Genomic DNA, 23700 nt, shown 5'->3' with positions numbered 1-23700 from the left:
GTTTGTTGATACTACCATTGGAAACTTTTGGAAAGTCTGAATAATTATTGTGCTCAAATTAAAGTAAGTACAAAAGGATCACAATTACACTAATGCTATGCATGTGCTGCCTTCAGAGACACTCGGAAAGTTGGAATAGGTCACCTGATTTTTACTTGATCTCTTATTAACAAAAGCAGAAAATGCAGCAATTTGACACTTAATTCTAACCTGAAGCAGCTCATGGAACATTTTTTGACTTCAAATTACTACTCATGTAAGGATAAAAAAAGAGGTATCTTTACACTTTCCTTCTGGTGACTTCAGCAACCCCTAGAAAGTAGGACTACTGACTGACGTCAAACGAGAACATTTGTGCTGCTTTCAGGAACCACTTGAATGATGTTGTATGGCATTACATCAAAATGTATCTCCTTCAAATGCTAACATGTTATTTTTTTTATTTAAAACCACTACCAGATTTTAGCTGGATTTGTAATTTACTGGAAGCCCCTGAATGCAACATTAAGTCAGCTCCCAAAGGGGTCCAAAAAAAAAAAAAGAATGTCTGGGTGTTGTTGCACAGCAGAGCAGATGAGGATCCTGGATTAGGGGGTTGGGCCGTCTGCTGGTTGGAAGAAGCGCGCCTCCAGACATCCAGTTGGTGTGTAGCGGTGCAGCAGCGTCGCATCTCTCCTGCAGCAGCAGCAGCAGCAGCAGCAGCAGCAGCAGCAGCAGCATCATCATCATCATCACCTGCTCCTCCTCATCCTCATAGACGGCCGCCGCACACAACCATCCGCACTCCGCAGCACGCTGTAAGTACCTCCATGCATCCGTCTGCAACAATGTTGTTGACATCTCGTCCGCAGGGTGTCCTCTCATTTGCATTTCTCACAGCCAGAACGTTTGTTTCGGCCACATTTAGAAAGCTTAAAAATGTTTGCTCTTCTTTTTTTATTTTCATGTAACACAACATTCAATGTTAAGGCTTAGTAGTAGTATTTATTTTTTCATGTTCCATGTTGTGCATATTTTATGGTATATTTATTTGATATTCTAATGTATGATTTGTGTATTTTATTTTTAAAATGTACATAGAAATATTTTTCTGTTATTTAAAAAAATATATATATTATAAAAGTACATAAAAAATGATAAATAACAAATAATATAATAGAATGTTTTTTAAATGTATTTATCACAATTTCTGGACATTTATGATACATTTTTATTCATATGTTGTGTTTTTAATATATATTTTCAATGGTCAAATTTTATATGATTTTTATATTTCTCAGTTTTATACATTAATATCTTTTCAATATGTTTTTTAATGCAAAAACATTTTACGAGCACTTGTTTTATTGTAAATTTCATAAAATAAATTTTTAATGTTGCATTTTATTACTGTCGTTTATCATAGCCTTCAAAAAGTGATTGCATCTTTTCTGTTTGAATTGTTTTATTAAATTATTATTTTTTCCTTATTAACCATGTTAGTTTTCCTCAATTTTTTTTAAACTTAATATTACATTTATCTAATGAATTTCAAAACTGCTCAAATCCAAGATAGCTTTCGCGTCTGCTTTGGTTCCACGTGCAGCGGACTGTGCTGATCCGCAAGATGGTGAAACTGGGGAGTCACGTTCAGGACAAAGGGGCCAAAGCGGCGAGCGTGGAGGACGGCTTCCAAAACGTGCCCCTCATCACTCCTCTGGACGTGGGCAGCCTGCAGAGCCAAGCCCCCGACAAGGTGAGTGGCCGCCCCCGACCGCCTCATCCTTTGCGCTTCCTTTTGTTTTCTCGTCTGTCATTAGGAGGCACATTAGCTCATTTGTCATCTCCGCATCCCAAAGCAGTTTGCACCCGTTGCCATGGTGACGGTGGCCCGTTCACAACATTGCGGAGCCGCGACCACACGTCAGTCTGCTGGAACGCTAAACGGCGTCTTAATAAATCTCCATGTTGTAATTCATCTGAGAAACTGCTTACATGAGTGGCACGTGCTCCTAATAAATAATAATAATAATAATAAATAAATTGAATGTGTGACAATGAAATAAAGCAGAAGAAAGAAATGTCCCACATACTACCGGATTTTTTCTTCTTGGCGTGAAAATGAAGGCATTTATTTGAGGAGGGTGCTTATTTGTCCCGATGATGGCAATTGGAGTGTTGAGAAGTACAGTAGTTTCAAACCTTAACCGTATTCCTCATGTGAGCATCATTTGTTAGCGGGAGGCATTGATTTGTTGTTTATTTGGTGCACTCATCGACTAATTTCTGATTAAACAAATGGTGGTGATATATTAGATTACTGCAGGATGCTCCTCCTCCTAAAGAACAGGAGTTTGAATCCCTCAATGTGTTCCTGATGGGAACATGAATGCATTCCGGTAAGGGAGGTCTTTTTTATTATTATTATTTTTTTTTTTTAAATAATAGTGGTGTCGGTCTGTTAGGCCAATCACAAAGGTTTCTCATCTTAAAGGACATGAGGTTTGAATCCCTCACTTGTGTGTGTTCCTAATTGAATAGTGAAGTCATTTATTTGAGGGAGGTGTTTTTATTATTTTTTTTATTTGGTGTACCCGTTGATTGACTAACTAACTCCTCCTTAAGGACACTGGTTTTAAACCCTCTCTGTGTGTGCTTGTGTGTTCCTGATATAACAATGAAGGCAATTATTTGAGGGAGGCATTCATTTTTCTTTTATTTGATGCACGCAGCAACTAGCGGTCTACATTTTAATTAGAATAATGACTTCTGCAGAGATGTTCTCTCCTCAAGGAAATTCTGTGTTTGTGTGTTCATGATAAGATCATGAAGGCATTTATCTGAGAGAGGTGTTTATTTGCTGTTTAGTCAATAATGATGGTGGCGGTGAATTAGACCAGTGTGGGGTTGTTTTCTCCTCCTAAAGGTCAGTGGTTTGAATCCTTCATTCACACTGAAGGCGTAATGAAGGATTTTATTTGAGGTAGGTGTTTGTCTTAAGTGGCTGGCGACAATTTTTGATGAACATTTCCGAAGGGACAGTGTTTCGAAACCTTCACTGTGTACGTGTGTGTCTTCCTGATGGGATAATGAAGGCGTTTATTCCAGTGTGTGTGTGTGTGTGTGTGTGTGTGTGTGTCTGACAAGTGACAAGCAATATCTGTCAGCAGCCTCCAGTTTGTACTATGTGACATGACATTTAAAGAGCTGTCAGTCACTATACACCGACAAGCTTGCTGCATTGCACGCACACACACACACACACACACACACACACACGCACTATCTATTAAGTGTGTATCATTGGCAGGCTAAGCGAGGCTGAACCCGAGGGATGTAGTAGCATTGAATGATTGTTGGTCCCGTTTGAAGAAGGAGGTAAGCGTCTTTCTGGTGCGTCTCGGCTGGCTGCGAGCCACTGCAGATTTTTGTCGTCTGCTGAAAACATGTTTGTTTTTGTGCCTACGTAAGCTGCTTAAAAGCAGCTGAAGCTGAAGCAGAGTCGCTAATCACACGCAGCCAAAGTCAACGCCGCATCTTTGTTCTTATTGAGAACCGTCCCGGTGGGAAAAGCACGCCGGTTCATGTGTACGTCCATATGCGTAGTTCCGAATGATTGGACGTGAGGCATTTATTTGAGTGGAGCCGACAAACTGCTTTATGTTTCTTCTTGGTGCTTTTAGTGAAGCTGTACTGCATCACTCTGGACACATGATTTGTATGAAAAGCAATTACAGCTGTAATTGTTTTTCCTGAGTGGAAAAAGGGAGGCGTTTAATTGAGCCAGCGAGGCCACAATGTGAGGATATTCAATACTTTCTCTTGCCAAAGTTTCACTTTGGCACAAAACTGCCAGTCAGAATATTTTTTTTCTACAGAGGTAAAATGAGGTGTTAAATTGAGGTGAGGCACCCGACGAGGCCACTACTTGAGGATATTGTCTAATTGTCTTAGCAAAGCAATGAGGCCAATTGTAAAGGCACTATTTTTCCATAGGGTAGATAGAGGAGGCTTTTTTCCGGAAGTGAGGTATTTAATCATCTATTGGGGACATGCAGTATTTTGTCTTGTCAAGTGCGGTGAGGCCAATCAGAAGAACGCTGTGCTTCCAGAGAAGGAGGAGATGAGGTATTTAACTCTTTGACTGCCAAAAACGTTAAATAACGTTTAGTAAAATCCTATGGAGTGCCAAAGACGTTAAAAGACGTTTTTTTCAAAACAGAGGTGAAACTAACCATTTTCTATTGTTGATTACTGAAAAAAGGAATAAGGTAGAAACAAACTTTTTTTTCTGATGAAAGATGAGAGTCCAATCTTTCATTTGGTAGTATGTGTGTTTCCATAGTCCAAACACATAATTTTCTGTGGACCTTGAAAGATCAGTCAAAAATGCTTAAATCGGCTGGCACCCACGGCATCCCTTTTCTGAAAACGTCTGGCAGTCAAAGAGTCAATTGAGGTGAGGCATTTAATTTAGACAGATGTTAGATTAGATGCCTCATTTGAAGACATGCAGGTTATCTCTCGCCAATTTGATTTAATGACTCCAAGCAACATGTTTGTGTTTCCATCAGGCTTGGGGGGGGCTTTTTAAGCAAGGTGAGGCAATTAATTATGGCATGTATATAAGTGGTGGCCACTAAAATAGACGTGCAATGTACTTGTAAATGCACTTTATTGCTTGCCAATGTAAACCAGAAGAATGTTGTTTTTGCTGCGGTTGTTTAATTGCAGCATGGCATTTAACTGACCGTGTTTATTTGCGCCACATAAACATTGTTGTAATGTAGTGCAGTGGCCCACTAGTGTCTTGTTTACTGATCTGGGAGCAGTTTGTGTGTTTTAAAAGCTGATAGCGGCTTTAGTGGGTCATGTAAGCTGGCCAGTAGCCCACATCTGCGCCAGACTCGACGAAAGCTCTTTCCAGTTTCCATCCCGCCTGCATGGTGACTTGGTTGCCACGCTCGACTTCGCACACACGCACGCACGCACACACACACACACACACACACACACGTACACTATGTTGTAATATGGCTTTGGCCTACATGAGCCGGGGCAGACGAGTATTAGATTGGTTTCAATCCAAGCAGGGATGCTGGAATCGGGATTGAATCGACAGTTTAGTGTATAAGAACAAGTCGGAGGAGGAGGAGGATGGAGCGAGCAGGCGGAGTTATTTCTCGGACAACAAAAAAAAAACTGCTTCAAATACTCATGGAAGACTTTTCAGAAGTGTTTAGTCACATGGGACATGTTCAATCAGAGAATAACAAATCGATTACTTTATGGGCTCGATTTTCCTGGCACAAAGCACGGTGTGAATTTACGCAGGGGTGGGCTAGACTCAGTTTTGGTATTTTTGCAGGCTGGTGCATAATCATAGCGAATTCTTAAAATACTGCAAGTTGAAGTGTTTTGTAAGTTAATAACGCTTAAGGTTTATTTAATTAGATAATAAACTCTCTTTCACTATCTGCACTTTCTCTCTGCTTTTCATTTCACGTGTGTAAAAATGGTTTCACGCCGCTGACGTCTGTTGAATTTAGGCAACGGCTTTGACTCAAGTGACCCGGCGGCCACGCTCGTCCCTTAAGACCGCCGTCTCTATATCGCAATGTTTGGCCGCAGATCTGCAGATCTACTCAACTTTTCAACCCTTTTTATTTCCTCGGCAGTTTCCAGCGAAATATTTCAACGCAGCAACTAAATAAATTGCTGGTGCACTGAAAATGTCAGCAAACGTTAAATGAGTTGAGCTTCCGTTTGTTTGAAGGGCTCGTTCGCTATTTCAGAGATGATGTTCAGTGTTGTTTTCTGGTAAACATTGACACACCTTTGATTATTTCTCTCTTTCATCAAATGTTGCAGTTAAGCTTGTGACAAGACAACACTATGCAATTATGAATCATGTTTTTTAAACATTAAAAAAAAATGTTTATGCACGCTGCCTTTCATATTTTAAGATTTCCCCCATCATCTCTAGTCGCTCTTTGAGGAGAGAACATGAAACTCCATCTCGAGTGATGAGAGAGAGAGGGGGGGGGGGGGGGAGAAAAAAACTTCAGACGCCATTTCCACAGGGAATCTCACATCTCAAATTCTGATACTGGAGATGGAGAAAAAAAAGGAAGGATTTCAACCATCTTGAGTGAAGTGTGTGCTTTTATGGTGTATTGTGTTGGATCAAGCCCACATGAATCAAATGATGCTGTCGAAAAGCAACTGGTGTCAGTTACTGTGAAATGTCAAATATGAGCCACTAATTGGCTTTCTGGCTCTGGTGTTCCTTGCAGAGGTAGGAAATCCCTTCCCCGCTGATGTGGAAGCACTTAATGACTGGCGAAAGGTCACGGTCCATCTTTGTACTGCTAGCGGCTATTTGCTAACAGCGACACTACATGCTAATACTAATTCAACCATCAAGATGTTTAAACTTGTGATTCTGAGCATTTGCATTCTTAAAACATGCAGTTAGCAAAATTGTATTAATTAATTTAATATCCTTGCAGCTATGTGCTAACAGTTACACTACATATTAACCTACATATAACCCGACCCTCCTGGGTAATCTTTTAGTTCTAGTCGCTAGCTTTCTTTAAACCTTGAATTAAAACTTTAGAAATTCTTGAAAACCTTTGTTAGCAACCTAGCAGCTACACACTAGCATCTATGTGCTATCAGCTATGCTACATTCCATCACTCATTCAACTCTCAACATGGTTAACCTTTAATTCTAATTGTTAGTGTCTTTAAAACCTTGAGTTCAAAACTTTTGGTTTCTTAAAGTCTCCAGCTCGGAATCCAGCCATTACCCAACATGCCATAACTAATTCAACTGACAACATGGATAAGCTTTTAATTCGAAATGCTTGCATCCTTAAAACCTTGACTTTGAGCTTTTCAGTCATGAACCTAATCGCCGTGCACTGGAAGCTACAGTATGTGCTAACAGCTACGCTAGAAGCCATATACTGGACAAAAACAAAAAAATTCTGCCCGTATATCCATACAATAAAAACCTGCGTTGGCAACCTAGCGGCTACACACGAGTAGCTACGTGCTAACAGCTACACCACATTTCATAACTAATTTGACAGACAAGATGAATCAAGTTTTAATCCTAAAAATCTTTAAGTTAAAAACTAGCATTTTAATAAAGTTTAGCAACCTAGCAGCTACACGTGACTGACAAGATGGATAAAGCTTCAATTGCAAGCATTTCTTTTCTGAAAACTTCAAAGCTACGTAGCAGGTCATGCGAATAGCAACAAATACATTTGAGACAGAAAATGGACAGTGTTTTGATTATAAACATTTGTGTTCTTGAAACTTTGAGTTGGAAATATTAAACCCACTTAGCAGCCTAGCAGGTAAATGCTAACATTTTATTTGTGTTGTCCCATGAAAAAATGCAAATGCAAATTCTTCATCTTGACCAATTATACTGTCACCAAAACAAGGCCCTCAAAATGGACTCTGGAAAACGAAGCTTTTTTTTTTTTAGGGCTCCAAGGCTGCGGAATGTGTATACAACAAATCTGATTGGGCCCCTGAGGCCCCTGAGCGTGACACTCGGCTGAACCTTAAATAATGCCACCATTTTTGCTTTGGTGCTCTCATTCCTCCACCCCCCGCTCGGTCAGGGGCCAAAAGGGTTGCAACACTTTTTGTTGCCTCATTATTCTACCACCTTTTCCCCCTCATCTCCGCTAATGAAGTGCTCATTAATCAATGTTGCCAGCAGCCCGTTCTCTGAGAACAAAGTGCACACCAGCTCCCTAAAAGGAGCCTGACTTAACGGAACAATTTTAACAAGACTTTTATAATACAGGGAAATACAAATGTTTATTGCTACGCAGAAGTACCTTATTTTTCAGTGCAGGTTTCTTATAACAGAAATGCTGAAATTTATAGTCGCCAGAGGGTTTTTGTCAAACTCACATTTGTAAGTATATTTTTTATGCTAGTCCACTTGACTACATTTGAATTACATGATTGTAGTTTTTGATTGTCCACTACTACGATCTACAATACTTGTATCTGCAATCAACTAGGCCTGTCATGTAGGCTAAATATTGTTCAGCTAGCATGCTAACCTATTCTAACGTTGAGAATGCAGAGCGGGCCAAAAACAGGTATACACTGACTACACTTTTTGTCCTTTACGTTTTGTCAAGAACAAAGAAAGTAGATTGTGAGCACATATTAGATTGGTAGTGCAGGAAGAAATTACTGGAAGTTAAATATGCCAGGAAAAAAAAAACAGGTCTCGGGGGCAAGAAAGTAGGTTTCAGTAAAAACGAAAGTAAGGATGTAAGAATCAAAAGCAACTGATTAGCTGATTAGCAAAGCTGCTAATTATAAAATATGTTTTAACTTGTGAAATGCAAACATTTAGGATGGAAAGTCCATTTTTGTCGCTCGAATCCGCTCTGGCGTGTGGCACAGCTGTTAGCATGTAGCTGCTAGCAGCACAAAGGTGGACTCGGACTCGTTCGTATAATGGTCACATTCAATTGAATAACTAAACAATTCATGATTATAAATTTTCTGTGTAAAATAGACAAAATCTATGTGAGTACTTTGCTTGTCACTGCTGTGTTCTTGAAAGACAAATCAATGTTAGAGATCAATAAAAGAATGCTCATCAAAAAAAGAAAAAAGAGCAGATACCCACTTTCCCGCCTTGTAGCTCCATTATTGTCCACATCATTAAATTACGCTTTCCCCCATTTCCTGTTTTTAACACTTTAGCTTTTTTTTGTTGCCGCTTCCTTTTCCCCCCCTCACTCCTTCATTGAGCCGCCAGAATAGAAGAGCGTGCTTTCCTCTCGGGTCAGCGGTCTTGAATTCCGGCCACATGACCTTATAAGGCCGCAGTGGCGAGGAAGTGCTCTTCTCTACCGCGATTCCTACCTGGGAATTCTGAGAGACAAGCCGAAAGGCCCTCTTGACGTCGCTTTCGATTGTTCAGCCTCAAAATGTTGGAAAGCGAGCATGCTTAAATATTCAAGCGTTTAAAACGTTCTTTTTTGAAGACTCGCCCAGGAACAAAAAAATGGCCTTGTTGGAGACCACATTGACCGCTCACTCAACACCAACTTTATAGGACGTCAGCCATTTTGTTTTCGAGCATAGCATTTAATGAGTTTTGTTGTATAAACCAGCATCAAATCTATTAGAAACAAAATGTGAGTATTGAAATGAGGTTTTCCACATTTTCTGAGCTTGATGCTCGGTTTCACAACGACCTCCATTTCACCCTTCTATTCTCCACGCGCGCATCTTTCATCTCCTCGCTTTCCATTTTCAAAATGGCTTTTGTGTGTGCGTGAGCACCATCTCTGTGAATTTGTCCTTGAGCTCCACCCGATGAGAGTCATTCCTGTTCCTGCGCGCCGATGAGGCTCGGTTGGCTTCACCTGTAAAATTCGACGCATTACACCATTTGCATGAGCTAATGCAAATAGGTTTCTATCGTTGTAAGTTTTAAAGACAGTTATAGAGCGAAAGGGAAACTGGAATGAAAAAAAAACTTTGGGAATTTTAGCCTCTGGGCTGTAAATATTGTCCGATTTTTCTAGTCCTCCATGGGAGCAGAGTTATTATCTTTAACATTTGAAAACAACTGCTTTTACTGAGGAAAACATTTATTTCTGACCAAACCAGAAATGGAATCACAAAGTTTGAATGTAAACAAACAACTGCGGTTTCTTAACAGCTGACACTTGGTGTGTTTGTCAAGTAACATACAGAAGGGATGGTTGGGTTCAACTCTACCGTCCTCTCTCTCGTCTCACTCTACGCCATTTTAGCGCTCTCCATATCTCCTTTGGAATTTGGCGAAGAAAGTGGTTGTACTTCGGCCAAAATGATGCAATGGTGCAAACTACCAAGTACAACGCCAAAAGTGCAAAAATAAGAAAGTAACATGCACAACAAGCCCACTAAAGGGACTGCTAACCTTATTGAAACCCTAACCCAGGCCCCTTATAACAAACCCTAAACCCCATTTTTAATCCCTAAACCTACTCCCTTAAATCTAACCTTTCCACCCTAACTCTGACCCCTAACCAATTCCAACCCCTAAACCTAATCCACCCACCCCCATACCCTAAACATAAACCCTAACCCACACACTAATTGAAGTATGACCTACTCCCAAACCTCCAACCCAATTTTATAATCTCAATATTAAGGAATCCCGAACCCTGCCCTAATCTAACCTTTAACATACCCCAACTCAAAGCCTACTTTAACCAATTACCAACTACCAGCATTTTTAGTTGAATATTGGAACTTGTTGTTATTTGTGCATGTTGGTGTTTCGCCCTGAAAAAATGTGATTTTGAGTCCCCCCCCTGCTGTCAATCGCACCCGCCACACGCAGCTCTAAACAAAGTGTGTGTCACTCTGGCCGCAGGTTGTGGTGAAAACTCGCACAGAGTACCAGACGGAGAAGAAGCGGCTGAAGGTTCCCAAAGTGGACGAGTTCACCATCAGCTTCACCGACGGCGTGTCGGAGAGACTCAAGGTAAGACGAGGAGCCGGAAAATGATTTGTCGTTAGGATGACATTTCTCTCATTACAAAGATTGATCTGCCTCATTGGATGAAAAAAAAAAAAACGTGTCATGAATATGCCGTGTGCATGGTAGATGTCATCTGATAACGCAAACGCACCCTCGCGGAAGCACACAATAAAGCGACGAGGCGCTCTGCTTCATTCTCTCACGTCGTCGCTAGGGGAGACCAAAGAGAAGTCCCATTGTCATAGCAGCAAATAAATGCTGTTTCCATGGCAACCCGCCAGGAGAGTCAGTGGGAGGAGCTTTGTACATTTGGATTGGATAGAAAAGTCTCCTCAATTCTAATGGCTGTACATTCATTTACATCTGCCATGAATTCAAAATAGAAAATAAAAAAATGGAATCCATATATGGAGATGGATTTGAGACAATGCTAACCCCAAGACATCATTTACATTTCATCTTAGACTTTGAAACGCGCTTTAACCCTCCCAAGCCCTTTGACACCCTACTTTGAAAATTAGTTTTAAACACCAAACCTACTTTAACAAGCATATTTATAAACACTAATGCTACGTTCAGACCGAGCCGAAAATATCGTGACGCTACGCTGGCGGGGTTCTATATGGGATTTGTTTCGCCCCGCAACGGAGGAAGAGCGCTTCAGTAGATGGTGCTAACTTTACTGTAGCATTGCTAGCTTGTGTTACACTTTCGACAATTAAACAAACAAAGTCACCAGATAAGCCAATCTCCACGCTTCTTCCTCCAAGCAATCTCCTTTTCGAACCCGGTCGCGGTACACGTACGGTCGTACAGCTCCGGGTGTCTGAAAATTGCGCCGCTCAAGCTATCCTCCATTGCTAGGCTAAACGTTCTGCATTTGCTTTCTGTGTTTTGTCTGTGACGTATTTGGCGACGTGGACTATCTTTCGACACCGATTGGCTGTCAAAAGTTCAATTCAACCAACGCCGGCGAAATGGGCGTAGTGGCGAAATGATCGCCGCAAACGACACAAAAGCGTCGCCCAGCATGCCGTCGCGCCCCTCCTGCGCGAACTCCATCCACTGTTGGTCTGAACGTAGCATAACGCTAGTTTAAAACCCTAACTCTGGTTTGAAACCCTAACCCTACTTTGATATCTTAGCTCGCTGTCAAGAAATGTGATCATCATAGAAGATCACTTTGAAGAAATAAAAACAAGAAATCTCCCATATTTAGTGTCAAAACGAATGAATGAAATTGCAAAATTGTGGTTCTCCCATATTGTGCCGGTTGTTGTTTGGGCCATCCATGACGTGATTGTCGACGGGGCCAATGTTGTCAAATTGAATCGGTGTTGAAATGTATCCGTCGCCGCCGCTTATCAGACTTTAGCAGAAGCGTCGCAGTCGGCTTACGAGGGGCCCCGGCGCCGCTTTCAGCTTTTGTTAGGCACAAATGCAAGTCAGTGGCTGCGATTGTGTAAATGTGACTTTTTTATTTATTTATTTTTTGCTGATTTTGCACACACGCTGCTTCCTCATCTCTTCTTCTTCTTCTGAAAGCTTTGCCGTTTGTGTCGATGGCTGGAGAAGCTCTGAGCTCTCTAATCCGCCCTCGCTCGCTTCTTCCCACCTGCCGTCCGCTTTTCCCGCTTGATCTGCGTAGTATTCAACAAGCCGCCGTGCGCCGCGGGAATATGGCAACCCACGCCACCAATCAGAGGAACGTTGGAGCGCCGTCATTATCGGGCAAAAAGAGAGGAAATACTTTTTGTAATGTTGTCTGAAGGGATGCCAGCCAGTCGGGTTCGAGTGTCATTACTTCCCCCACACGCCAGCCCCCTGTCGCCTGCTTTTAGCTCACCCCTGCGCCTTTCTGATAAATCCCACAAGACAAGATGAACAACATTATCTTCCAAGCACAATTTTGTCTTTATATATATATATATAGAGCATATTTACATGAAATGCGGCATCTTAGTTGAGCAGTAAAAAGGTGTCAAAAAGCAAAGTCCGCCCGTGCAAGGAAGTGACACGTCTTAGCACAGGCGTCTTCGTTCAGATTGATGCGAAAGGCGAGGTGCGAAGGCAAGTTGACACCTTCGGGGGCCTCACGTTGATATTTTCCTGTTCACTGCAAGTCGTCTTAACCAGACTTGACTTGAACGCGTCCATTAGCAAGCGGCGCAACGCACGCGGCCGTTTTCAAGAATCTATGGTGATCTTCCGTCACCATTTCCACCCTCATCTCCCTTCTTCTTCTTCTCCTCGTCCTTTTTTTGTCCTCTGTCATGTTGTGCCGAGCCGGCATTCGCCAGCCGGCAACCACTGGCTGGCACGCAATCACACACACGCGCACGCGCGCGCGCGCATCATATTGTTGAAAAAGTGTCTGCTGATAAGTGAAGCGTCCAGATTTGGCACAACTCGCGAGCAGTCCGCTCCTTCTCATACATCAAACTGATTTTCTTCTCATCTCACCGTAGTAAAAAAATGATTGACAATGAGGAGATGATTATTTTTCTTGCACTTGATCACTGGATTCGTTCCCAAAAACGTCAACCATTAAAATTGAATCGTCAAAGAAACACTAGATTGGTCACAATTTTGTAAAAAATAACACCTGCGCATGCGGACGGACTAATAGTATCGATTTGTGAAAAAATAAGAAAATGAGCAAATTGTGACTTGATGAGATTTCGGCCGACATCAGCAAGATGTTAAATCATTCAATGAAATTCTGATAGGAGTCGAAACTATTAGTCGATTACTCCACATTGACGTTTAATTCATTCACTGCCATTGACGGCTATTCATTTGAACTATTTCTATTAGTTTAACATTTTTTCCACTTTTGCTAACAAGAGGTATGAAAACCAGAATTTTTTTAATTGCACATTTAGAACAGATATAAAATTTGTGATTAATCGTGAGTTAAATAGTGAAGTCATGCGATTAATTACGAAAAAATTTAATCGCCTGACACCCATAATTTTAAATAATCTTTTCTTCTTTTTTGCATTTTTTTAAAGTAATTTTAATTATTATTTTTTCATTTTTCATAAAAAAAAAATTCAAAGAAAATATTATTAAAAATTAGGGTCGTCGGGCGATTCAATTTTAATCATAAATAATCGCATCACTTCACTAGTTAACTAACGATTAATCACAAATTTGATATCTGTTCTAAATGTACAATACATTTTTTTCCTAGATTTTACTCTTGTTAACAAAAGTGGGAAAAATGTTAAATTAGAAATAGTTCAAATGAATTTTTTACGTCTATAGCCGTCAATGGCAGTGAATGATGCTAGTCGTGAAGAATCGTAACCGTTAGACCACCAGACTGGCAGCAAGGAACGAAGTGAAGCTTTTTACGGCACTGCGTCGTAAAATTTGCCGGCGCGACAAGCGTGTGGAAATATTTTACCAACATTCGTAAAATGTTCAATCCGCAAATACAAAAACATGCATTGTTGGAATCGTCAGGTGAGCAAATAGAAGAATCGGATTGCTTAATAAGGACCGATTTTCGATTCCCATCAGGAATTGAACATTGATGTTTTGGAATTTGGGAAGAAGCTGGAGAAGAAGATATTAGCGGCTGGTTCGGATCGTTTGATGCGGTTTGGCCTTCGGAACCGACCAGAGTCATTTGTCACCGCCTCGACATCCCAAGTGTCAGCTGCCAGGCGGACGGACGGCACCTCAGGCTCGGCCAGACAGATAAATGAGAGGTGCCTGCGGCTGTGCGCTGAGACAAATGCGAGATGATGAATAAGTCCAGATGGCTTGTGTTGTGTGCCGCCTGGTCCGCATTGAGCGGCAACCTCAAAGGAGGCGCCGGCTGACGTTCCATATCGGCAATGGGCTTAAGTTTGAGATGTAAACCAAGATGATAAGAAGTCGTCCATTGAACTTTCCTTGCACAACAACATGAAACGCTTGCAGGCACACCTGCCAAAAACAAAAGTTTCATCTGCAGTCAGCAAGACAGCGAGCGTTATTATCTCCACGCACACTTGAATGCATCGGCGCATGCCAGAGGTCAATGCAGGAGCCAAAACGTGTACTCCAGTTACAGTGCCGACGGAAAAAGTATTCACGAAATTGCAATTTTTCAGTCAGTTTCCTAACAATTTTGTTTTCATTTTTGACTCATTTGCTCCCAAAAATGCATAAATACGTTCTATCTTCAATATTACCAGTGTCCCAAAGACGTATTTATACGTATTTTAATGCTAGAGCTTTGATGCAGTCTCTGACCTGAAAAGAACGCTTGAAGCAATTGCAGTTATTGCAAAAACGGCCAGCAGAAGGCAGCAGAGTATAAGAGATCAACCAGGGCCATGTGGCAACAAGCTGTTTCCCCCACAGTTTGAATCAGATTTGTGAATAATGATGAAACTTGGCTATATTCTAATGCTAATTGCTGCAAAACGGAAACAGATAGAAATATACTTTTTTTCCCTGATGAAATAAGAGACTTATAGCAATAGAGCACAATATTCTGCAAAATCAGTCAAAATCCAGTAAAACAGCTGGGAGCGAAGGGGCTTGCTTCAGTGAAAATGGCTGTGAGTGAATGAGTTAATAAGACTTGATTCTTATAAAATGAGGAATGTAATATTTCCTCGTAACATTTGAGGTTCTTGGTCTGCATGGCTCTAATGCCGTAAAGTGTCATCTTGTAATTGAGCAACATTAGCAGTTATTAGCATCTGTCTGGCGTTGAAGTAAGCACTGGCGTGTCGTCCCGCTGGCTGCCAAATTGCGGGATTATCAATCCACTCAAGGGGACACTTTTCAGCCTTTAATGTCACGTCACATCTTTAATGACTCCAAACAGGCGTGACGGCCTCCAAACACGCACGCACGTACACGAGGGATGTATTTTGAATACCAACCAGTGTTGGGGCCGCGCATACCCAAAAAACAACACTAATGAGGGACATTCATTTTCCAAATCTTTCAAATGTCTATTTAAGCATCATTTCCGAGTATGCAAATGAAATTACTTGGGTGCACTTTGAGTGACCTTTACGTGTAATGACGGCGTGTTCATTGAAATCACCTCACACACTCACAAAAAAGGTCAGCCAACAACGCTTTGCGCAAAAGCCCCCGAGCAGCTCGCTTGAAATGCGAGAACCTTCGCCGACTGGAGATGAGACGCACGACGAGCCTCGCGGCCGTGTCGCCCAATCGGCTCGCACGCGCGCGCTACTGTCGTCATGTCAACCGACTGCGTCCTCGGGAGACCTCACATATGCGCTCATCTCTTTGTCCAAGAGCAAAGCGAAAGTAAATTGCTTTTGGGAGAATGAAACAACAATGCTCATGATGAGTCCGAATAAAATCCTGCAGGAAAATCAATAATAATAATAAATAAAAAAAATGGCTACAGAAATGGCCCAGCATTTTTGCTCCTGGCTAGAAACAGTATGTAATTTTTTTATTTTAGGGGGCATGGGAAGGGGGGTGGGGCATTGGAGGGGCACAACAAAAGAGCGAGACCCTTGTATGTATGTGAACATAAAAACGGATATAAACAATATAATTAAAAAAAAATACAGATAAAATAAATATATATGGAAACAACTATATATATATATATATATATATATATATATATATATATATATATACACAAAAATAAAAAACAAGATTAAAAAAAGAAAAATACATTTGTAATTAATACAAAAATATAAAAAGAATTAAATATCAGTTAATAAATAGAAATGCTCTGTTCTCACATTTATTTATTTCATGCTGCAGGCGTTCTATCAGGTCAAAATGTGATTCAAATGAGGGGGCGGTCCTAAGCGTGTCTTGGGTTGGGCTCTGCCGGCTTGCATTGGAGAACTCCAGCAATGGACGACTATGTTGTCACCAATCGTGGTGACAGTGGACAAGTTTTACTCGATAGATATTTAATTCTATTTATATATCTATTTTGGAATTTATTTGGACATTTACTTTTATCGACAATTATTTATATATTTTTATTTTATGAATCTCGTTTTTTATTTTAATTTTATTAATATTAATCATAATAATAATGAATAAAATTAATAATTATTTAATTTTAAGTTGTTTTTATTTCCATTTATATCATTTTTTTTGTATTTAATATTTTAATTATATTTGTTAAGCCCTTTTTATTTTCTCTTTTATTTCTTTTTGTATTTATTTTTTAATTTAGTCAGTTTTGGTCCTCCATACAAATGTCTGTTTTTACAAAAAAATAAAAATGCTTTCCGTAATTTATTTATTTATTTTCCAGAGAGAGCTCAGTCGTGTTCATTTTGTATGTGCGTGTGTATGTGTGTGTGCGTGTGTGTGTGTGCATGTGTGGGTGCGTGTGAGTGTTTACTCATTAGTTCACCTAAAACCTATTAAAAATCCCACACCGTTCACCTAAACCGAACACTTCAGAATCCAGCTAGAGTCGTGAGGTTGTCAGGAGACCCGAGGAAGGATCAAAGAAAAGAAAGAAAAGTGAAATCCAGCACCGACCAGACCTCACCTACTACCCACCGGGTTACCAACCAGAATGCTTTCCGTAATTTAACACAAAAGGTGCAACAACAACAAAAACTTCACCTAAGCGCAGTTTGAGAGGACCTTACGCAAGACCTGCGTTCAAATAGGCCCTGTGTCTGTGTAACTTTATGTCCTCGACTTCATTCCCCAAAATGTCATTTTTCAATTCTAATAACTTATGACGTTACAATACTTTGGTAAAATTGCAACTAAGTCTGCATAATATTTATAATATGATCATTTATTCATATAATAAAAATTTGCATAATATCCAGACTTTTGGTGGACCATAGTTTCAGTTTTTATCAACATAATTTTCCCCCTTGACTTTTTCCCTCCCACAAATTTTTATACAGAAGTCAAAGTGTGTAAGCGTGCGTGTGCGTTACCCCCTACGTGGCCTATCGGTCCCCAGCAGAGAGCGATCGCGTGGGTGTCGACTCCAGGCTTGACAGGCAGCTCAGCACGGGCGAGGGATGAAAATCACTTTGGGAAGGAAAGGTCACATGACTAGCAACACAATCCAAAGTTTCTAATGCTCACTTGTGATTGACGTGATGATCATCGTGCGCATTTTCGTGCTTGAGGAACTCATAATGAGAGTTGTGTCTCATATATTTCATTTTGCCACACGAGAGGGACAAAATATTAGAAACACTCTTCAATCTTGGCTTACAAAGTATCTATTTGTGCCTGTTTCGTTTTGATATTTCTGCCATCCATCGCATAAAGTAATAAAAGTGAAGAATGAGCTCCCTTCACAATGTCCCGCACATCCCTTTTGAACGCAGCATCGTTTCTCCCCGCGGCCGCCCACCCGCCAGCCACATCAGGTGTCACGCACCCGGCGCTCCTTATTGCTGCTGTCGACTCTCGTTAAGGGTTGACGCTCACGAACCTCTTGCTGCTCGTCTGTAATGGGGAGCGACGCGGGGAAGCGGGAAGATGGCCGCGTTGGGAGCGAAGGTGCCGCACGACGCCTCGTTGACAGGCGCTAATCACGCATAAGCGAAGGAAGAGATGAAGAAAGACTCATAACAATCGATAGGAAAGCAGAAAATGTCATATTTGTTTTGTGCAAGGTGCAAAATGTCACCATCCTTTATTAACTGTATGGATGAAGTTTTAAATTTCATTCACGAGTTCCCTTGTCAGTTTCATATCTTTTTGCTACATGCTAATTATGTTAGCATCTGTTTTGGTCACATTTTCATGAACTATCTTTTTTTTTCAAACTCGCAGAAAATCCTGAATGCATATAGCCATTTTTTTTTCTTAATTTTTTTTTTTAGTTAGTCAAACAGACACATTGCTCCATCTTATGATCGGATCGATGAACGGAAATCGATTGTTTCAAACTCGCTGATCGGCGATTGTGGTCCTGATTGTGTAAAGCCTGAATGCATTGCTGAGGTATGAAATCTGACTCATTAAGATGTTGTTTTTTAATTTTATTATTATTATTTTTTATTTATCATTTTCTCATGTCACAAAACCGAGCTTTTCAACAGGGGTGTGTAGACTTTTCATATCCACTGTAACTAAATTGTAGGTGATGTAAAAGTGTTGGCCTCCAACTATGCTGCAAACGTAAAGAAACAACATCTATAGTAGCAGTGTTGTTGTCTGCGGCTCGGGAACGAGGAGCACCCGAGCAGAGAGGCCTTCCGATGCGAACTGATTTCCAAATCCCCCCAAATTTGCCGACGTGTTGGAAGTTCCAAGCGAACCCGCTGCAGTTGGAGTGCGGCGGGGTTGGCGTGCGCGTGTCAGGCGGCATCACGCTGACGGACTCGCAGCATCACCCGCGTGCCTAATTGTTATGACATGTTTCCCGTAGCCGGCCGAGCCGAGCGGCCAATCGGAACGTCCGAAAACCAGAGCGTGACAGGCAGCAAATTACGATTCAAAGAAAGGGAAACTTTTGTTTATTTATATCCAAGACAGATGTGCGCACACGCGTCTACACACACAAGTTGGCAGACGCGATGCTTTTTAAACACACATACTGTATCTGCCACGCCTCATTTGCATAATTTAAAAGAAATGCTATTTCACAGGCGTCCAATCAAAGTGTCGAGTTGAAAGCAAATCCTATTTTTTTTATGTTAATCTTCTCTACAACAGAATGTCCAGCCTGCCAAACAAATCAATCATGCAAATAATGCGCACAGATGAAAGCATTGATTTGCATTTATATGTCCATATACAAAAATGGGGTTATGTCTTATTACTGTATAGTGATTGAAAAATTGTAGAAAATTGTAAATAACTTCAGCAAAAACGACTCTCATGCAAGACTTTTACTTGTTTGGACTGCATATTTACTGTATGTGGTATTTTTCTGGAATATTACATTATTAAATATTCAAAATATGAAATACCAACAAAAAATATATGAATGCCAAATAAATATCTCACAGTTGTCAAATTGTAGTCAAAGATGAAGTCAGCGTTTTGTGTGTGTTCATTCATATTTTCGTGTAGTTGTAGTGACATCACCAACGCAATTTTGTCGTCTGAAACAAAACAAAATCCAAATGACTTTGGTGTATGTTTGTTTGTTTGTTTGTTTGTTTTGCGCCCCCTGCAGGTCACCATCCTGATCATCTTGGCCTTGGCCTTCCTGGCCTGCATCGTCTTCCTGGTGGTCTACAAGGCCTTCACCTACGACCACGCCTGCCCAGATGGATTCCTCTACAAGGTACAACTCATCATCACGATAACAATCGTTTAGTTGATACTAGTAATGAGTACTTGAGTACTCAACGATACCGATGCCACTTGTACTTTTGATACAGAACATTTCATTGAACACAATTCTGTTCCATGTTTTCGTATCGATGAGTACTCAAGAGGGAATTGAGCGAAAGAAAATGTTATAAAGAATATCACTAGTCTTTGAGCAAGCTAACTTTAGTGCATGAATTTATCAAAGCTACCAAGTTAGCATGAACTTACCCAAGGGAGCCAAGTTAGCACATGCCCAAAGTTATCCAATATTATTATTCGTTGAAGTGTCCTTGGCTAGCTACAGTATGCTAATGTCATGCTAACAGCTCAGGTAAAACCATGTGCTAACTTGAGCTAACGAGCTAACTACCTTGAATGAGCTTGTGCTAACATGGCTATCTTGGCTAAATAAAAATTAAGTCAACTAGCTTGAGTAAACTTTTATGAACTTGGGTAACAATTCAGTTGTGAATAATTTTGAATAATCCTAAATTTATCTGCAAAATGTATACAGCAAAAGCGCTTGGACACGTCCATTTTTTTTCTCTCAAAAAGACCTCTGCTATTTTGCAAGGCTCTCCATTTTGTGGCTCATGATTCATGGCGGTGTTCATGCTTGCAAGCTTTCCTCAAATAACGTTTTGATACAAATTGTAGATTGTGCTCCTAAAGCAAATTGCTTCGCATTAGCATTCTCCTCTGCTCCGCACTTGTTGTGTTGTGCGGTCTTTGTGTCACCTTGACCGCCTCGGCAAAGACTCGCAAAGGCGGAATCTGAAATCTATTTGGGAGCCTCTGCGGCGGTGCCAATCGTTGCTCAGCTATCATTTGGTGCACTCGGATATGTCCGACAAAAGACAATCAGGAAACACGACGCTCAAGTGTGTTGTCAGTGCAGCTTCGACACATTACACGGAAACATGGAAATGGCACGACATACTGTACAAATTTAGTGATTGATGATGTTATGGAGAAGAAATCAGTGTTTGAAGAGCTCTGCACTGTATGGACTGATTTGATTTGACTTTGATGTCAAGACTATTGCTTACACAAACATACTGGTATCGGTCTGAAAAAAGTGGTATTGAAAATTCCTACTCATGCATATATTTAAAAAAAAAAAACACGGTTTTATTAGCTCTGTTCTGTACTAATTGATGCACAACTTTTACATAATGACTCATTAAATATTAATTACTATTACCTGTTTTAAAATCCTAAAAAACATAACAAAACAAAAATTGGCCAATTAAAAAGAAAAAATTTATATATTAACTATAAATATTAACACATTACTTCAATCCTCGCATACATTGAGTTGGACATCTGTGAGTTCACATAGTTGCAGATTATTATTATTATTATTTTTAAATAAATATTTCAAAATGTTTCTGTTATTTTCTTTTTCATTTTTATGGGATCCCCCCCTCTCAGTTTTCCCGTGGAAAATATATTAAATGTCTCTCAGCTTTTTATTTTTTGGGGAGGGAAGATTTTTTTTAAAAATGTTTGTATAAAAATAAATTCCCCAACTCATTTCAATGTGGATTCGGTTCCTCTGCAAAGAGCGTTGTACAGTCAACGTGTGCAACAAAAGGCAACGATTCAACCCCTTTAAAAAAAAGAAGAAGTGAAATACTAAAAGACAAAGTCATGTAAAACGTCATGTAAAATCGTCATCAGCCTCAAAAAATCCATATGTGTCATGCCGTAATGTACGTACAGTCGAAGAAGGCGTGAATGACTCTCCACTGTATTTACGTAAAAGAAGAAGTAAAAAGTGCGACGTGTTTGGAACCTAATCGGCCATTTTTTTTTTTTATCTCAGCACAAGCGCTGCATCCCGTCCTCGCTGGAGGCGTACTACGCCGCGCAGGACGCCAACTCTAGGGGGCGCTTCTACACGGTCATCAGCCACTACAGCATGGCCAAGCAGACCTCCTCGCACTCCGTTTCCCCATGGCTGCCCGGCGGGGTCGCGGGGCAGCCGCACAACGCCAAGCCCCCTCGCGGCGGCGACGCCCACTGAGCCGGCCCCACGCCGACACGCGCGCGCACACGCCATGTCTCCATCATGTATTTGGTGCCGGTAGGGCCTTTAGAGTGCATGCAGACATCCCCGTTATGAGTCGCATTTGGATTTGTCTCATTGTTGTGTTCTAACAAACACACACACACACAAAATCCTGCTAACTTCTTATTATTTATTGACTGTCATTTGATTCATTTTTTACAGTAGTGTGTTAATATTTTGGATGTGGTTCAAACACCCAAGCCATAGTCTACTATCTCCTCTTGTACTCTAAGTATTGGATGGGACAAAAGTAGGTATAGTGGTACCTTGAGATACGAGTGAGATGACTTTTTTTATTTTATTTTTATAGGTAAACTCAACAGAAAACACAGACAAGTACACGTTGTGTATTTTTAACAACATTCATGTAGCTTTGCCTTGGGAAAGTACACCATTGATTATGCTAGCATTAGCATTGAGAGTTTCTGAAGGAGCAAATACTTGTAGACTCCAGCAACACTTTTATACACATTATATGGCATAATATTCTTTATACTTATACTATAAGAATGACGAGTATTATAACGTGTAGTCGCTTCGAGTAGTACAAGAAGTGTATTCTTTGTTTGGGTGTGCAGTATTATACTGCCTCCTGGTGGCCAAGGCAGACACACCAGAGGGAGCAGCACAATGAACTCAATTGCAGCATTAAGTCGTGACACGCAAGCTGTTTCATTATGATGTTATTTTTCTATGTTTTTTTTACAAGGTATACAATATTATGAAGTGTTATTTTCATGATTAAAAAGATACACATATATTTCAACTGGTATCTCAAGGCGCCACTGTACACTTTTTTCTTCAATTTAAATGTTTTTTTTATTACAATCATTTTTCTTCTTGACATCTTTGCCTTCCGAGTTGCTTTTATTCTTACCTCCTTCCTACTTTCTGCCTTCAGACCAGCATTTTATTCATGCAGGCTTGCGTCTTTCCTTCACTTCCTCCAGGGCCAAATTCCTCAGAGCCTTTTTAGTTTGCGTCCTTGCTTTTATTGCTTGAAACGACTTTTTTTCTTTGTTTTTTTTAGCTTGCTTTCAAATCCACTTTCTTTTGTTGTTGACTCGTATTATTTGCCAACACCTGTAAGAATTTCAATTTACAAAGTGTCTGGCTACTTTCAGCCCAGCGTGTATATACATTGATGAGACATGTCCTTGACTGCCTCTGCTGTTTAACCTCAGGCATGACACCCACCCCCCACACCTAAAAAAAAAAGGTGAACAAAGTGTGCTCTCTGCTGTTGTTGTTTGACTTACTATTACATCTAAAAATGCCATTGAGGAGTTTTCAACCTTCTCAGAATCATTGCGTGAGCCCTGAAGTGTACAAAGGGAAATGTTTTTTTCTTTCTTTTGTATTACAATCATTGTAGTCGCTGCAAGTTGTATTCTTTGTTATTCTTTTACGTGTAGCTGCCAGTTAAAAGCCGTTTACAGGTTGGAAATGTGTGGTGTGCATTTGAGGCAGGCATTTAAAACCTGCTTTACGACGACACGCTTTAATTCATCTGAGGGACTGTTTTCGTGCCGCTGTTTTGGTCAGCAACAGAGTTGCAATGACAAGTGACCCGGAAATTAATCGGAGATGGGCGACATTTAAAGAAAACATTTGCGCAAATGCGCAATTAGTGAAAAAAAAAAAGGCAGGCAGTATTTCTTGCCAAAAGGTTTTTACTTTCCGAGCTTTTCCTTTTGCAGCATTTGCTTTCTATGAACTGTTGTGATGTTGTTAGTCGAAAGCGTATTGTAGCCGAACCTGTAACGAACCCGCGTGTTTCCCTCAGTTCAAAACGATCCCAATAAAACGATGCGGTGACCCGTGACCAACGCGTCTGTGTCATTTTTCTGTC

At 40.6% G+C, this 23700-nt stretch overlaps 1 protein-coding gene across 1 annotated transcript; it reads left to right on the top strand.

Moving 5' to 3' along the window:
• Nucleotides 1-554: 554 nt before the first annotated feature.
• Nucleotides 555-23673, top strand: nsg2 (neuronal vesicle trafficking associated 2). The gene is made up of 5 exons (XM_077547209.1): nt 555-797; nt 1586-1735; nt 10406-10516; nt 19635-19745; nt 21603-23673. Exons 2-5 carry the CDS (start codon nt 1607-1609, stop codon nt 21801-21803), a joined length of 552 nt encoding a protein of 183 aa, XP_077403335.1. The 5' UTR covers nt 555-797; nt 1586-1606; the 3' UTR covers nt 21804-23673.
• The last annotated feature ends 27 nt before the right edge of the window (nt 23674-23700 follow it).

The sequence above is a fragment of the Vanacampus margaritifer genome, chromosome 16 (assembly GCF_051991255.1).
Source record: "Vanacampus margaritifer isolate UIUO_Vmar chromosome 16, RoL_Vmar_1.0, whole genome shotgun sequence".
NCBI lineage: Eukaryota > Metazoa > Chordata > Actinopteri > Syngnathiformes > Syngnathidae > Vanacampus > Vanacampus margaritifer.
This window is presented reverse-complemented; position numbering and strand designations above follow the sequence as displayed.

What these genes read in the sequence shown, in the direction of transcription:
- nsg2 (XM_077547209.1), top strand. Translation starts at nt 1,607, where the DNA reads ATGGTGAAACTGGGGAGTCACGTTCAGGACAAAGGGGCCAAAGCGGCG. An exon ending in AGAGCCAAGCCCCCGACAAG is followed by an intron (nt 1,736 to 10,405) that starts GTGAGTGGCCGC and finishes CTCTGGCCGCAG; the next exon opens with GTTGTGGTGAAAACTCGCAC. An exon ending in CAGATGGATTCCTCTACAAG is followed by an intron (nt 19,746 to 21,602) that starts GTACAACTCATC and finishes TTTTTATCTCAG; the next exon opens with CACAAGCGCTGCATCCCGTC.